This window comes from Calonectris borealis, chromosome 1 (assembly GCF_964195595.1).
Source record: "Calonectris borealis chromosome 1, bCalBor7.hap1.2, whole genome shotgun sequence".
Classification (NCBI taxonomy): domain Eukaryota; kingdom Metazoa; phylum Chordata; class Aves; order Procellariiformes; family Procellariidae; genus Calonectris; species Calonectris borealis.
Genome location: NC_134312.1, coordinates 67439508 through 67455424, shown reverse-complemented (window position 1 = coordinate 67455424; position 15917 = coordinate 67439508). Strand labels below are relative to the sequence as shown.

General features: G+C 38.5%; 1 protein-coding gene across 4 annotated transcripts in view; it reads right to left on the bottom strand.

The window, feature by feature from the left end:
• Nucleotides 1–15917, bottom strand: part of IPO8 (importin 8) — a 53760-nt gene that overhangs the window by 30140 nt on the left and 7703 nt on the right. For all 4 annotated transcript variants that reach the window (XM_075158563.1, XM_075158573.1, XM_075158581.1 and 1 more), the window contains exons 2-9: nt 14602–14683; nt 12316–12472; nt 9942–10100; nt 8816–8972; nt 7668–7757; nt 6733–6827; nt 6079–6163; nt 758–892 (exon numbers count right to left, since the gene is read on the bottom strand). In XM_075158563.1, the coding sequence (XP_075014664.1) occupies nt 758–892; nt 6079–6163; nt 6733–6827; nt 7668–7757; nt 8816–8972; nt 9942–10100; nt 12316–12472; nt 14602–14683 (960 nt within the window). The remainder of the gene's footprint in view (nt 1–757; nt 893–6078; nt 6164–6732; nt 6828–7667; nt 7758–8815; nt 8973–9941; nt 10101–12315; nt 12473–14601; nt 14684–15917) is intronic.

Genomic DNA, 15917 nt, shown 5'->3' with positions numbered 1-15917 from the left:
TCTGAAGAGTAAAATTCTTTTAACCAGTGCTCTTATTTTGGCTAACAGAAATAAACTTACAACATACGTACTTTCCTTTTGCAACAGTCCCAGACAGCAGTAATTACATAATCTAACTTTATAATAATACAGTACCACGCACAAAATAATATACTTCAGGACATAGTCTATAAACAGCAGAACATTGCGTTCTGCAGAAGGACCTCACCAATTAAACACTTAACATGAGAATGGATTTCAGAGTCCTTCCTCTTAACAGTCATGGGATTAACTAACTACAACAGGGGAGCTTATGATATGAAAGAATAAAAGCATGAAAATCACTTTTCACTTGTTCTTAGTTCACTTATAAAACGCGTCCTTAAAACAGAGTTCCGTTCCTCATAGTTCATGTTCTCTTTGCCCACTATCTTTGCCCTATAAGCAATTATGAATTTCCAAATCTATAGACAATTCTGAACACTAGCAACTAATAAAAGCCAGAACATTATGACTGTCTGGCAGGCTTCAAAAATAAAAATAAACAACTTATGGAACAGAATCTTTAATTGAGTTAACAATATCTGCAATAAAAGATAGTCATAATACTGAAAAAAACAACCACATTTGTGTAGAAATGCTATTTTTTGCCCAGCTCGATTGCTGCATGAAAGATACATGAAACCTTCTTTAAAACTGCAAAACTGGTAGGGTTCTGGGGGGTTTTTTAATCACTCTGATGACGTGCAGTGTTTATGACTGGGCTTTACGCACTGACCTGTATGTGTGGCTTCATTTGCTTCCATGTTACAGAGTGAATAACCCCTTGGTTGAGGTAATTTAATGTTTGCTGAAGAACACGTGGCGCAACATAGTCTTTTTGCCTGTATTGGTCTAAGATTCTTAAGAGAACCTAAAGAAATGACAAATTGATATTTTTAAATGAAGACTGAAAATTCTCTCTCATGCATAGACATGCAGTGCACCTCTTCAGTGAATGTACATGGACAGATTAATTAGTTTTACAGCAGAGGTTCTAGTGTTAGTAATCACTGTAATGCCTTTGACCCAAAAATCAGAAATCATTTAAATATCGAGGATCTAATCCCACAAGCATTTATGTACATGTCTACCTTTACTACTAGCCCCACCATGTGATCACTTGTGATTGTAAACCAAAGATATACTTCAATATTCACAGGCTCACAGTTTGCACAGGCCTCAGCAAATTTGGAATAGATAAGGAAAAGGCACAGTGATATTTTCAAACTGGTTGGCTTCTAAATCTGTTAGTGACGTCTGTGTTCATTTTTTAAGGTCAGGCCCCTAAAGAAGACAAATTACTTTGGAAGAACAGTGATAAGAATAGAAATGCTAAACTAGAAAAGAAAAATAGGTTAACACCTATATCCGTGAATCAGAAGAGATGCAAAACCCTTAACTTCAATTACCTGTTGTAACCATCAGATAGAATCACCTAGCATGCTATCACAAACTCTATCGCACAAAGCTTCCTTAATATAAAGGCTTGCTCTACTAAGAAAAACCTACAGTACAAAGCCACTAATCTGCACTAATGGCAGATGAACTATTAAGTGTTAATAAGTGTAAAGAATTGGCAGGTACATGAACAACAATAAAAATCAAGGGCAATGTATAACGAAATATTGAGTCATATATTTTCAGAAGGACAATTCTGTTTCATAATTCTTCACAACATTATAATAAATCTTATTTTCAACATAACTCCTTCATTAGGAGTACTAAGTCTGATCTTAAGTCTTTTATATGATACACTCCTTGGGCAAGAATTGTCTATATCTCATATGGACTCCAGCACGACGTCAGCACTTAACAACTGATGAATAAGTGATGAAGGCTTAGTAATGTAGTATTCACAATAGAATTGTGAATATTACTCAAACTCAAACAAAGAGGAAGCCTACAGAGGGTGGAAGCAAGGACAGGTAGCCTGGGAGGAATACAGAGAAATTGTCCAAGCGGCCAGTGATCAGGTTAGGAAAGCTAAAGCCCTGATAGAATTAAATCTGGTCAGGGACGTCAAGGGCAACAAGAAAAGCTTCTATAGGTACGTCGGGGATAAAAGGAAGACTAGGGAAAATGTGGGCCCTCTCCGGAAGGAAACGGGAGACCTGGTGACCCAGGATATGGAGAAGGCTGAGGTACTCAATGACTTTTTTGCCTCAGTCTTCACCGGCAAGTGCTCAAGCCTCACCGCCCAAGTCTCAGAAGGCAAACGCAGGGACTGGGAGAATGAAGAACCGCCCACTGTAGGAGAAGATCAGGTTCGAGACCATCTAAGGAACCTGAAGGTGCACAAGTCCATGGGACCTGATGAGATCCATCCGTGGGTCCTGAGGGAACTGGCGGATGAAGTTGCTAAGCCGCTATCCATCATATTTGAGAAGTCGTGGCAGTCCAGTGACGTTCCCACTGACTGGAAAAGGGGAAACATAACCCCCATTTTTAAAAAGAAAAAAAAGGAAGACCCGGGGAACTACAGGCCAGTCAGTCTCACCTCTGTGCCCAGCAAGATCATGGAGCAGATCCTCCTGGAAACTATGCTAAGGCACATGGAAAATAAGGAGGTGATCGGTGACAGCCAACATGGCTTCACTAAGGGCAAATTGTGCCTGACAAATTTGGTAGCCTTCTACAGTGGGGTTACAGCGTCGGTAGATAAGGGAAGAGCAACTGACAAACATCTACCTGAACTTGTGCAAAGCATTTGACACTGTCCCACACAACACCCTTGTCTCTAAATTGGAGAGACACGGATTTGATGGATGGACGACTCGGTGGATAAGGAATTAGCTGGATAGTCGCACTGAGAGAGCTGCAGTCAACAGCTTGATGTCCAAGTGGAAAGCAGTGACGACCGGTGTTCCTCAGGGGTCAGTAGGGGGACTGGTGCTGTTTAACATCCTTGTTGATATGTGGACAGTGGGATTGAGTGCACCCTCAGCAAGTTTGCCAATGACACCAAGCTGTGTGGTGTAGTCGACATGCTGGAGGGAAGGGATGCCATTCAGAGGAACCTTGACAGGCTTGAGAGGTGGGCCTGTGCGAACCTCATGAAGTTCAACAAGATCAAGTGCAAGGTGCTACATGTGGGTCAGGGCAATCCCAAGCACAAATATAGCCTGGACGGAGAATGGATTGAGAGCAGCCCTGAGGAGAATGACTTGGAGGTGTTGGTTGATGAAAAACTCCACACGAGCCATCAACGTGTGCTCGCAGCCCAGAAAGCCAACCGTATCCTGGGCTGCATCAAAAGAAGCGTGACCAGCAGGTCAAGGGAGGTGATTCTCCCCCTCTATTCTTCTCTCATGAGACCCCACCTGAAGTACTGCATCCAGCTCTGGGGCCCCCAACATAAGAAGGACGTGGACCTGTTGGAGCGAGTCCATAGGAGGACCATGAAGACGATCAGCAGGCTGGAGCACCTCTCCTATGAAGACAGGCTGAGAGAGTTGGGGCTGTTCAGCCTGGAGAAGAGGTGGCTCCAGGAAGGCCTTATAGCAGCCTTCCTGTACCTGAAAGGGGCCTACAAGAAAGCTGGAGAGAGACTTTTTACAAGGGCATGCAGTGATAGGACAAGGGGTAATAGCTTTAAACTGAAAGAGGGTAGATTTAGATTAGATATAAGGAAGGAATTCTTCACTATGAGGGTGGCAAGGCACTGGAACAGGTTGCCCAGAGAAGCTGTGGATGCCCCATCCCTGGAAGTGTTCAAGGCCAGGCTGCATGCAGCTTTGAGCAACCTGGTCTAGTGGAAGGTGTCCCTGCCCATGGCAGCGGGGGTTGGAACTAGATGATCCCTTCCATCCCAAACCGTTCTATGATTCTGTGATTCTATGATAATTCTCACAAAGTCTGCAAGGAAATGTGACAAATCAGCATTAAGAGCCGGAAATGGAAGAAATGTGCAGATTGCCCAGTCCATTATCTTGAAAGCTAAACTGCTCCCTCTGCTACATAGCCTAATCTCTTAACAGACAAACTTTAAGTATTTCAAATGACAACGACCCATGGGAGTCTATTTTTCCACTCAGGAGTTAAACATTGCAGGGAGTTTAGAATAGATATTAGACTGTTTTCCCTTTTCTTTTCATTTAATGCTTACAGTCTTACCACAACCATTCCTCTCTCTAGTTCTTAATGTTTACATATTTACACAGAATTAATACACTGATAGATTGTCCTGGTTTTGGCTGGGATAGAGTTAATTTTCTTCCTAGTAGTTGGTATAGAGCTATGTTTTGGATTTAGTATGAGAATAATGTTGATAGCACACTGATGTTTTAGTTGTTGCTAAGTAGTGTTTACGCTAGTCAAGGACTTTTCAGCTTCCCAGGCTCTGCCAGGTGCACAAGAAGCTGGGAAGGAGCATTTAGTCACGACAGCTGACCCAAGTGACCAACTGGGTATTCCATACCATATGATGTCATGCTCAGTATATAAGGCTGGGGGAAGAAGAAGGAAGGGGGGGATGTTCGGAGTGACGGTGCTTGTCTTCCCAAGGAACCGTTACGCATGATGGTGCCCTGCTTTCCTGGAGATGGCTGAACACCTGCCTGCCGATGGAAAGCAGTGAATGAATTCCTTGTTTTGCTTTGCTTGTGCGCGCGGCTTTTGCTTTCCCTATTAAACTGTCTTTATCTCAGCCCACGAGTTTTCTCACTTTTACCCTTCTGATTCTCTCCCTCATCCCACCATGGGGGGAGTGAGCGAGCGGCTGTGTGGTGCTTAGTTGCCGGCTGGGGTTAAACCACGACATGGATAAACTATTCTGTTGTCAAACTGGATGGAGAAAAGTAATTTTGTTTTGCAGACAATCCTGGTATTTTGAAATCTAGTTTAAATTTGACTCAAAGTGACATCAACAGCCTGGCACCCTGCATCAAAGACACTGGAAATTTAAACTGTATGAAGCCTGCTGATGCCATGTCAGGGATATTTCATCTCGTAGCGTGCTGAGGCGCCACATATTCTGGAAACACCTATAATCCAAACACTTGTCACTTGAAAAACAGCATTCCCAGGTGTTTTTCAAGGTTTACAGGCCAAAGGGAATCAAGAGCCCAGAATCATGAGCAGGAGAGCGTACTGCATTCTCCTGGCTTCTTAGGAGCCTGTTTGGAATATGTAACGCAAAAGCCTGGACACCCAAGAGCTTGAGCTGAGCCAAAAGCCTGGAAATTACCGCTCCTAGTCATCTAGTATATGGCAGGCTGAATGAGAAACCGGAGGAGCTGTGCCAAAAACATCCAAGCTTGGGAGCCAGCACTCTCAGGGCTTTCAGGCACCCAATTGCTATAGCCATTCCACCAAACCAGGGAGATGCTGAAAGCCTGGAAGCCCACATTCTCAGGGGCCTACAGCTGAGCTGGCAGAAAAACACAGAAAACTCTGATAGGAACTGCCTCTCTCCTATGCAACTTTATCAGAACTGAGCTGTCTCCACAACACCGTACTAATCACAAATAATTAGCATTCCCCAACAAAAATAATTCCCTTGCAAACTGTGAATTTATGCCAAAAATAATTTCCTTGGAAACTGTGAATTTATGCTATATTTTCATAAAATATGCTTTCCAGGTATAAAATAACTTCTATTGCTGTTCTCCAGACACTTTCTAATCTGCCTGTATCTTCCTGAAATAAAACAGTAATCATTGGATTACTGTGCCTAAGTTATTTGCAGCAAAAGCACCTACTAATGACTGGCCTGAAAATACACCCTTCTGTGACACGAGGCCTCTGCATCAATAGTGTTTTTCTCTCAGCTATATATAGAATGTTTATACATGATGATAATACCGTTTTATCAGCACTCGCCTTTTCTGAGAATTTTCCTGCAGGGTTTTTTTTGAATTGCTGAAAATTTGTGTTATTATACCTCAGTTGTATGGCACTGAGTTTCTCAATCACTAAACTTCTCAATCACTAAAAGAAAACCTACCTGACTCTGTTCATTTTTGTTTAATGAATGAACTTTGATATGAGCACACTGTTGAAAACAATACATTTGTTCAGCCAAAATTATCTAATTCAGAAACAAATGAACGTACTTACTTGTTGTATGCCCACAGCATAGGTTTTTAAAAAAAACTCTGAGAATTCAAAGTATTCTTTAGTTACATTTCCAGGACTTCCATACCTTTAAAAAGAAGAAGACACAGATATTTACATTGTGAGAAGCCTATTGTGTCAGGAAAACACAGTACTTTCTAAAACACAAAGGACCCTGAGTAGTCTTCTATCCCCAAAGGAATCCTTTCCCACAGGTTCCTTCTAAGCCATTATTTCCCATATAATGCCCCACTTCCCTTTTCTTTTCTTAGATTCTCATAAGCTACAATACTATAGTCAAGTAAATACAGCCACCTTTTTGTCACAAGCATGTAACTTCCATGTTTACAGATTTCTTTTCAGATCTTCCCCTGCCTTTATTTGAGAATATAAGCACTTGTAGCTGGATGTAATAAAAAAAAAAAAAAGTACTTTTCCTGTGGGGCTAGTTTCTTGCCATCTTAGAGAGTCAAATCATTTCACTAAGAGCTCAGACCAGGGGCTGTGCCAGTGCAAGGCAGAGGACAGCAGCAGGAACACCTCTTCAGTGACCATGAGCTGTTAAATCAACAAAACTGTCTCATTTAATTGCACCCCAAGTAACGTTACAGATTTGTAATCCCAACTTAGTTTTTAATCAGTTTGTTAGTTTGTTACCGTTCAAAAAGACGAGCTACAATATGTAATGCCCACTTCTTGCATTTCCACCACACCAGCTCTGGTCTATCATCTTCATCAATTTGCAAAGTCTCCTGTAAATAAATACATTTATTTTAAATTAGCTGTGTATATTGTTGAGAGAAATGATGCTTTAAACATTCCTTGCTGAATGAACTAATACAAATGCACAGCATCAACTAAAGCTTTGGTTCTATTAACAGAACACACACACATATATATATATATATATATAAAAAATATATAAATAATATAACATTCAGGAACTTCAAATATCTTAATTTGTCAATATAACTGTATATGTGCAATACTTGTACAATGCCTGGACTTTAATTTTCAAAATTATGTGTATTTAAAAAACAGAATATACATATACTTGAATACTACACAGTGGCTTGCACTCTGGCTTAAAAATTAAGCATGATACTAACTCGTCCAATTATATACACCCTAACCATATACTAACACAAAAGCTATTAAAACAATGTTAATGTTGTCAAATACATTTCTAAAAAACTTAGGAAATGCCAGTTAATGTTGTACACACACAAACAAGAATTTAATTACTATTTTTATTTTGTTCTTCAAGAAATATGAAGGACAGATGAAGAAAAAGAGGAACAGAGACAAATGATGGGTCTGTGATGAGCTTTTGATTCTTGTTTGAGAGAAACTGGCTAAAATATTTGGAAACTTCCAAAATATCCCAGATTGGAGTTTACACAGTGTTACTACCTCAGACAATGAAATTCTGACACCTTACACGTTTCTGTCAGAAACACCACTTATTCCAAGGATAAGAATCTTAAATAGATGACATCTAAAAAAAAAGAACACTTAGAAAACCTTCACACTGACTGTTCCTCAAATGCCAACGCACAAGTATCAGAGGTCTTTTCAAAACTAAAACTTACCGGAGGTACATTTCTATCAATGATAGTACGGAAGATCTCCATCCACTGAGTCATAGTCTGGTTATTCACCAACTGGAGCGGCAACGCATACTGAAATAAGAAAAAAAAACCACAGTCATGAAATACTAATTTTCTCTGAGAAAGGTAGAAGATGTTTCTACAGTAGTTACATTCTGAGGAAGATGAGGTTTTAAGTAAAATTAAAACTAATTAGGTTAGATATCAATACTACTCTAATTGCATCCTTCTTGGTACAATTTACAGAGGAATTTCTAAGCAGACACTATTTGAGCAAAGTTCCTTGGTCTGAGAACTTGCCAATTCTTTTTATTTTTTCCTCTTCTTCAAACAGCCCAGTTGACTTTTAGGGACCACAGCAGCAGCTATCCTACAGGGCTTAAACCAATAGCGTTTTAGTAAGTGAAATGTACTCCTAATTACTACCCAGCTACTATCTAGTAAATCTTACTCCTCTACAAAATCCAAAGCAAAGTTACAATATTCAAGCAAGCTAGTGAAAAGTAAAATAGGATTTTGGGATCTTTTTAATCCTCCCCCCATCTAATAACAAACTATTTGAGTTTTTTAACCCCCAGTAAGAATTTTCAGGCTGCCTCTTATGTAGGGCCTTGTTTTGTTTCTCATTCTCTAAAAGTACTTCCTCACCAAACTCATCCCTGTAAAAGCCAAACTCATGTCTGTAAAACGCATGTGCCTCGATAAATAATTTCTGCCAGATTTTCAGAAGATAAAGAGAAACGCCACCTACTGAAGTGCATTATTTGACAATTATATTACAATACGCACTACTGACACTTTCAAAGGCCAACCAGCACAGTCTAGATACCCACACAGTTTACATCAGGTTATGTGTGGCTTTATAAACATAGGAACATTTCTCCAGAAAGCTTACAGATAGGATGTGCAGAAGTACTTAGGTTCATAACAAATTTAATCTGGGGGATCATGTGACCAGTTTTTAAATAGAAAAATCTATAAAGATAATATTTTTATAAAAGCTGTTTATTGTACATGACTTTTCCCATCCAAATTGGTATTCTTATTCAATCACACCCATGAGTGTACTGAAGGGGGTCATTATGCCCAGTAAAATAAAAGTTTCAGTTTTCCTCTACACAGATGCCAACCTGAACAAGAGCATAGAAGATTTTTAAGATTTGTTTCTGAAGCAGTACAGAGTAATGGGAGTTATCAGGCAGAAGCTGGATCATCTGCTGCTGAATCCGAGGCAAAAATATTTGCATTGCTGCTATGAGAGGATCTCGCTCCTCTGCTTTTTTGTATCTGCAAAGGAAACAAAAATGTTGGTCCAGGATCTACATGCTGGAGATTCTAATGCCTATTCCCCACCAGCAATTTAATTTCTCTACCCTAAAAAAAAAAATAAATTAATATCCAGCACTCGCTCATTCATCTCCCCTCCTCTAGCCCCCATCTCAACAATTTGTGCAAATTCTCTAACTTATAAACAGAGAAACAAAAACCAACAAATGTTACCTTATATAAATGCAGCTATTGGGAGGAAGAACTCATGTTCTTTACTACTGAATTGTCAGCTCAGAGGAGCAGGGACTTGAATTTCTCTGACATTCGTACCAATGCCAAACCCAAGTTGGGTGCTGAACAAATAAGAGTGAACAGCAATTGAAAGGGAAAGACAATGCCTTTGTTTTGAAAAGGTTCTCTCTTTCTCCATTTACATTTCTTTTGTGTGGTTTATACATATGTTTCTAACAACAGATTTTTATTTTTTTTTTTACAAAATGAGTGAGAGAGCACACTACACTTCTAATTTACGCTTTGTGGATTTAGACTATCAGGAGGATGGTACAGGTAACAACATGCAATAGGAGTATATGACAACAATAATACTGTATTCGTGACACAGAAATAGAAAATAGTTTGCATTCATATATCCAGCGTTTGGGGAATCTTCAAACAAAAGAAGTTATAAACATTTAAGAAATTTTTCACAAATGCATTAAATCACATCAAAATTACAAAGCCCCAAGAAAAAACGTTAGTAAATTCATACAGATTATTGCTGGCATCTCTGCTTTCTATTCACTGATGATATAAAGATGACGAACAGTTTTCATTTATTTGCAGGAAAGGAAGCATGTGACACTTATTAATTCCCATTTTCTATCTGAATTCCTTGTAGAACTGCCAGTGCTCTTAAGAATGTCATTGTCAGTAATCCGCTGAGACTAAAAGCACTGATTCCTCATCTACTGATGGACATCAACTTACTCGTAAGTCTTGACCAGCTGATACAGGCACAGGAGGCTCCCAAGCCAGCTCCCACTGTTCTGAGACTGCAAGTAGTAGCCTATCTTATCTACCACAGCTGTCCAATGGCCGGGAAAGTCATGTTTAATGATAGCACGGAGGCACATAGTCAGCTGGGCTCTATGGCAGGAGGGAAAAAGAAATACATTGTAAGTAAATAAGATCATGGCATAGTGTTTAATATTAAAGGACAGATCCCAAATCTTGGTTTATTGGCCACAATATACATATTACATAGTATCATACATATTTTGACAGCACTGAGAGAGTTCTGGGAAGTGGTAGAGGAAAAGCAAGAAGAAAAACCCCAGGGGATTTAACTTTAAGGAAGAAACTAATTTCAGAACATTTTAGCTACTTTTCTCCCTTCCTCCTCCCTCTCCACGCCCATCAGGCAATATTTGAAAACAATTAATTGCTCGTGAAACCAGCTAGCTTTGTACTTTGAAAATGAATGTTTATACTTCTACATGCTTATGAGGCTGAAAGCAATCACCAAAACACAAATTTGTACATTTTTATTAAACAATATTGGCTTGTGTTATGATCCAAGTCAGAGGTTCCTCATGAAGTTACGATTTTCCTGGGATCTTCTAGAACAGCACTTCTCAACCTACGAAGCATATGGCAGAGCCAAGTGGGTAAAAACATCTTACCATTCCTCTCCCTCCACACACTTTTAGATGCCATTCACAATGGTGAGGCAAGACAGGCTTGTTAATTGACTAAAGTGAGGTGTGACTAAATAAGCTGAGAGGCACTGAACTTGAAGCTGTAAATAAATACTCTTGGGTCCGCTAAGGAATAGGAAAGAAAAAAAAAAAAAGGTCTGCAGAAAATATTGGTTCTTCTATATTTAGTTTTCCTTGGGTATCCTCTTGCAGTCCACTACAGAAGGAGCCAGTATTACAAAGCAGTTCAATAAGGGGCCCTCCACCTACTGATCCTTGTAGCTTTGTACAAACTTACCCTCCCCCTCAAGCCTTCGGAATTTGTGCTCATTGCTGATTTGGTTCCTCCTCCCCACTTATTCTCACAAGCATACAGTGAAAAATAACAGTATTACAGCATCAGACTAGTTGCAGTAAAGTTTCTTTGACCTTTTTAACCTCTGACAAATCTACAAGTTTAGCCAGTATTTAGAAACCCTCTACTTTACTCCAGGTGATTGTCCTGGGGTTTTCAACAATTCTTTTAGATGCAGATTGTCATTGTAACGTCAGGGCATTTTGAATATCAGGTTATGAAATGCTGCCTGAACCAGTTTGCAAAAAAACTCCTCAAACTTCCATTATTTTTTGTTCTTTTGTATAAACTTAGCCTTGGTATTTACAACATGATGGCAGCGAAAACTCCATGCCTTTATTACATTATCACAGAAACAACACAAGCTTCCTTACCTTGTAGCACAATCTTGGCAAGGAGCAACTATCTCTTTCAGTGGGGATTCTAGACATCTGTGTCAGAGCATGTTAGAAAAGCTGAACTGGAAATGATGTTTTAGTTCATTTTCCTGTCTCGGTGCAGGATCTAAGCAGTCCTGGCAGGTGTTTGTCTAATCTATTCATAAAGTCCTCCAGTGACAGCAATACTATAGCAGCCTAATGCATTCTGGTATTTCGTTCTTTTTTTTAAAGTGTTTTCTCTAATCCTAATTTCAATCTATAGACAATCACTCCTCCTCCGGATATGACTACTGACAAAAAAAGACAACTTTGGGCACCTAGCTGGTGGAGAGGTGGAGGAGAGAAGAGGAAGATTTTCTTCTGTTTTTCAAAGATGAAAATCTATACACTACAGCCTAATCCCATCCTATCAGCCTCGCTTTAATTACACTGGTGAACAATCATAGATTGCGGTATGTCTGTGAATCTTAACTATTCTTCCAGCAAAAAGAGAACAGCATTTCTTCATTCTTTTAACATCTTAAAAACAAGAAGGCTAACACACATTTAAATACTGGGATTACATATAAAAAGTAATTGAGAAAAGCGCTACTAGGAAAAAAAAAAAAGATCTTGGACAGTATTTCTCTGAATGGGTAATTCTGTATTGCAGATAGCCCTCTATACTACCTGCTGTCACTACAGTAAGCATTAGAAGACACTTTAAACTACACCATAAGAGGACAAATCACATCACAGAGCTCTTAGCTAGGTTAATACATTTATGAAAAACAAGTGCAAATAAATATGGCAAAATTGATTATTATTACATTTTCAAAAGAAGTACTTGTTTCATCTCCCAAGAAATTGAGATTCTCACATTAACTACAACCGGACTGGTAGGTCTGAAAACTTAAGCTATAGAAATATCTCTACACAATATAAGGTACCTCACTAAGTCAGGAGAACGAATTATTCCTTCTACAATGTTATCACGAATCTGCTGACGATCATTTTCATGAATGTTGAATGGAAATACTGCTTCTCCAGGAGGTGGTTCACGGTCCGGCCAGTACTGCGTCACCATGTTCTTCAGGTAAATGGCAGCTAAGTATAAACATTGGGGAAATAATAATTTAATTCTAACACATCTCCACATTACTCTGTGCTCAACATGTAGTACATGAAAGTAGAACAAAGATTTGAAAAGACACCTGAAAACCACTGCATGAGTTCTTAACAGATATAGGGGCTAAGCACAGCTGAGTCAGGAAACCATTTTTTTAATGATTCCACACAAGATGAGGCTCAAGGGCCTGGTCCTAAACAGAACAGGATAGTATTTCCGTCAGCTTCTATTGGGGTACATTCTTTATTACAGCAGTCTTCCATATGGACATTAATATTCCATCGTTCTAAACAAGCAAACAAAAATCTACTCATCTGCATTTTTACTCATCCCTAAAACAACTACTCAAGCTCAGTAAATGAAATTTTGGAAGGCTCGTGTCAACAAATCATTGCGTATGCAGATGGGACACACTGCTTGGGGAAATGCCTGGTATGAAACTGGCACGTGGCCTACCTTCTATTTAGACAGAAATGTTCATTGTGAATTCCCTAAGCTTTATTTCACTATTAGGATTTCCCATAATCCCTTAGAATTGTTCCCTTCTGTCTCACATGAAAAACAATGAAAAACAAAGTTAATCTTCAACTGAAAATAAAGCAGCATTTATGCCTCAGTACTAAAATGCTTGTAGGCATGCTTTAGGAAACATAGGAAATACGGTGTAAGACATTAAAGGAATGTTCTTAATAAAACTCTTATCCCTGTACTATTTTGGTTGATTACTAGCTAGGGTTTTAAAGTATAAATAAGATATCCTTGAGTACAATCATTTTTCTTGTACGACAAATTACTAAGTATGAAAACAGGTAGTTGGTAAAATATTTCATAGGCGCAAGAGGAAAAACAGTTCTTTGTCTATGACGTGCCGGAATATTCAGTTAAGAAACAGGCCCAGAAAGATCAGCCCAAGACTTTAATTTACTTTGTCCACAGATCTTGTTGTTATGCAAATTCTTGGCTTTTAAAAAATTCCCAGGGAAATCTGTTGACTTACATATCTGCTTTAAATGTGCTTTTCTATTTTATACCCCTACTCTGTAAAAAATTTAAAAAAATTAAACAGAAATTTAAAAAATTGTGTTCTACATACTTGTTTTTTTCCCTGAATGATACTGAAATGAGAGATTAATTTACAAAAAATACCTTATGGAGTCTAGATGAAGCATCAAACTTTACTACAGAATGGTTTAACAATGCCATTCAAAGTTGGATTATCTTTAAAAAAATACAGGCCAGCATGACAAACAGCATATGTCAGCATGCCCCAACGCACTCAGGGGATTAATAGGATCTGTACAAAAAAACCAACAGTGCTTCTATGGGAAATGCTGTTCCACAGGATAAAAACAGAGCTGTGAATGAAACAGTATTCATCAATTTCTTGAAAAAGCTGAGTATTTTCTTTATCTGCCAAAAAAATTGTATAGGAGTAATTAAAATAGATTATGAGAATTTAGAATCCGATCTTACACAAACGTACACGTAACCCTAAAGTTAACTGCATCTCCACACCTGAACTCACACACACAGTTGGGCAATCTTTCTAGACATGCTCAGACTATAAATTTATAACTTACCAGTGATGTGACCTTCCTTCATATCTATTTTTGTGAGTGGACACCATAGATACTGACTAAGCATATGTGGCTACCCTTGAGCTAGGGAACTATGGGTTTTTTTCATTTTTCAGAAACTTTCATTTTTCCAGGAAAAGGGATTCAAATAGAGAAACACGTATTCAAATGAGATCCACTTTTTCTTAAAATTCCCACTTGTCTTGGCATCACTACTTTTTCAACACCAGAAGAAAGAATACTTAAGGCTCCCTGGGTACTCAGTTTTGAGCAGAAATAATCTCTTTTCATATTAGTATCACAGCAATCCAGTAGAGATCACTACAAACACAGGGAAGCCAAGGCAGAACTCTACCTATACCCATGGTTTTATCTGATCCTTTTGTAGGAAAGAAACAGCAAAGATAGATCGTTTTCATTTCCATATTCAGAACAAACGTGAACTTACTTACATGTAAGTCATGCTCTGTTGAAAGAACTGACAGACTGACTTTATACTGAAAGAAAATGAAACAAGGAATTTATCTCACCTGCTTGACGCACTGGAAATTCAACTTGATCTGATACTATGATTTGAAGTAGACTTGGAGCAAAATTGATGATCTTATAGGACTGAAATACATATAAAACACAGTCAGCAAATCACTATGTTTAAAGAAGACTGTATTACTGAAAGCTGAATAAGAAATACAAACTAAGGATTTTGCAGTGTTCTTTGACTCTCCTCATGAAGTATGAAAGGTTTTAGCGCTTGGATTTACCCAGATCTGCAGCAATCCAAATAATTACTTGTAGAAGCTGAGCATGTAACGGCACATGGGTGGAATAAGTAACGTGACAAGGCTCTCTATTTGAGATTAGTGACAACGAAAATTTAAATAATAATTCTGAGAATGCATAATGCAAAGCACTACAGATCTGTCTTTGAATTATTTAAGTTAGCCTCATAAGTCAAATGGATATTGACATGTTTCATCAATACATACCATTTATTTGCAAAATAGATTGTGGTATAATAGCAATACTGAACTTTGAAGAGATTAAGAAAACGATTTTAAATTATTTTCAAGTGTAAAGAGCATCTGCATTAGTCATATATTATACAGCTATCTTTTAACGGACTAGATGTATAGAGCATCTTAATAGAAAAATAAAAACTGAGGAAACACAGCAGAATAACCATTTTTAATTAAAATCATGCGTAGACAGATAACATTTCAAAACCCACAGCCTTCCTGGGAACTTTCCAAACACTACATCAGCCACGCAGCTGAAGAATTTCAAAGAGAAAACAATGCTCACTGAACTTCTGAGCAAAGCACACCAGATTTAAAAGATGTGAAAATCTGATAGCATTATACTGCTGTCATTCAACAGGGGTCCTCCAACGTGAAGAATCGTTGACTCAGCATGGTGCAGTTACTGCTAAGCCTTGGCAACATCAGTAGTTACTAGTAGGTCAGATCTTTCATCGCTTAGATCCATGTGCTTTATGTTCAAAGAGAGATGTTTCTTGGGGCTAGATGGCAGAAGCTTTATTTCACCTTTTATAGTATTTCTTTCCAGCTAGATTATGCCTAGCAGTTCTGTGGTTGTTTCCAGAGCTGTGCTTTAAGTACAAGTATACTACATCCTCCTGTAAACTTTACCTCATTCGAAAGCTGTGAAATAAGAGGTACATTCTGCTCTTCATGCACCCAGTTCCTTGATCTAACATTTCCATAATGAGGTAAACTTACATTGCTTTCATGATGCCTAAGTGTAACAGCTGCACCACAATGCTATCATTCAATAATTTTACCAAATCACTGAACTTTCTGGCCCTCATTTTACTCGTTATAATGAT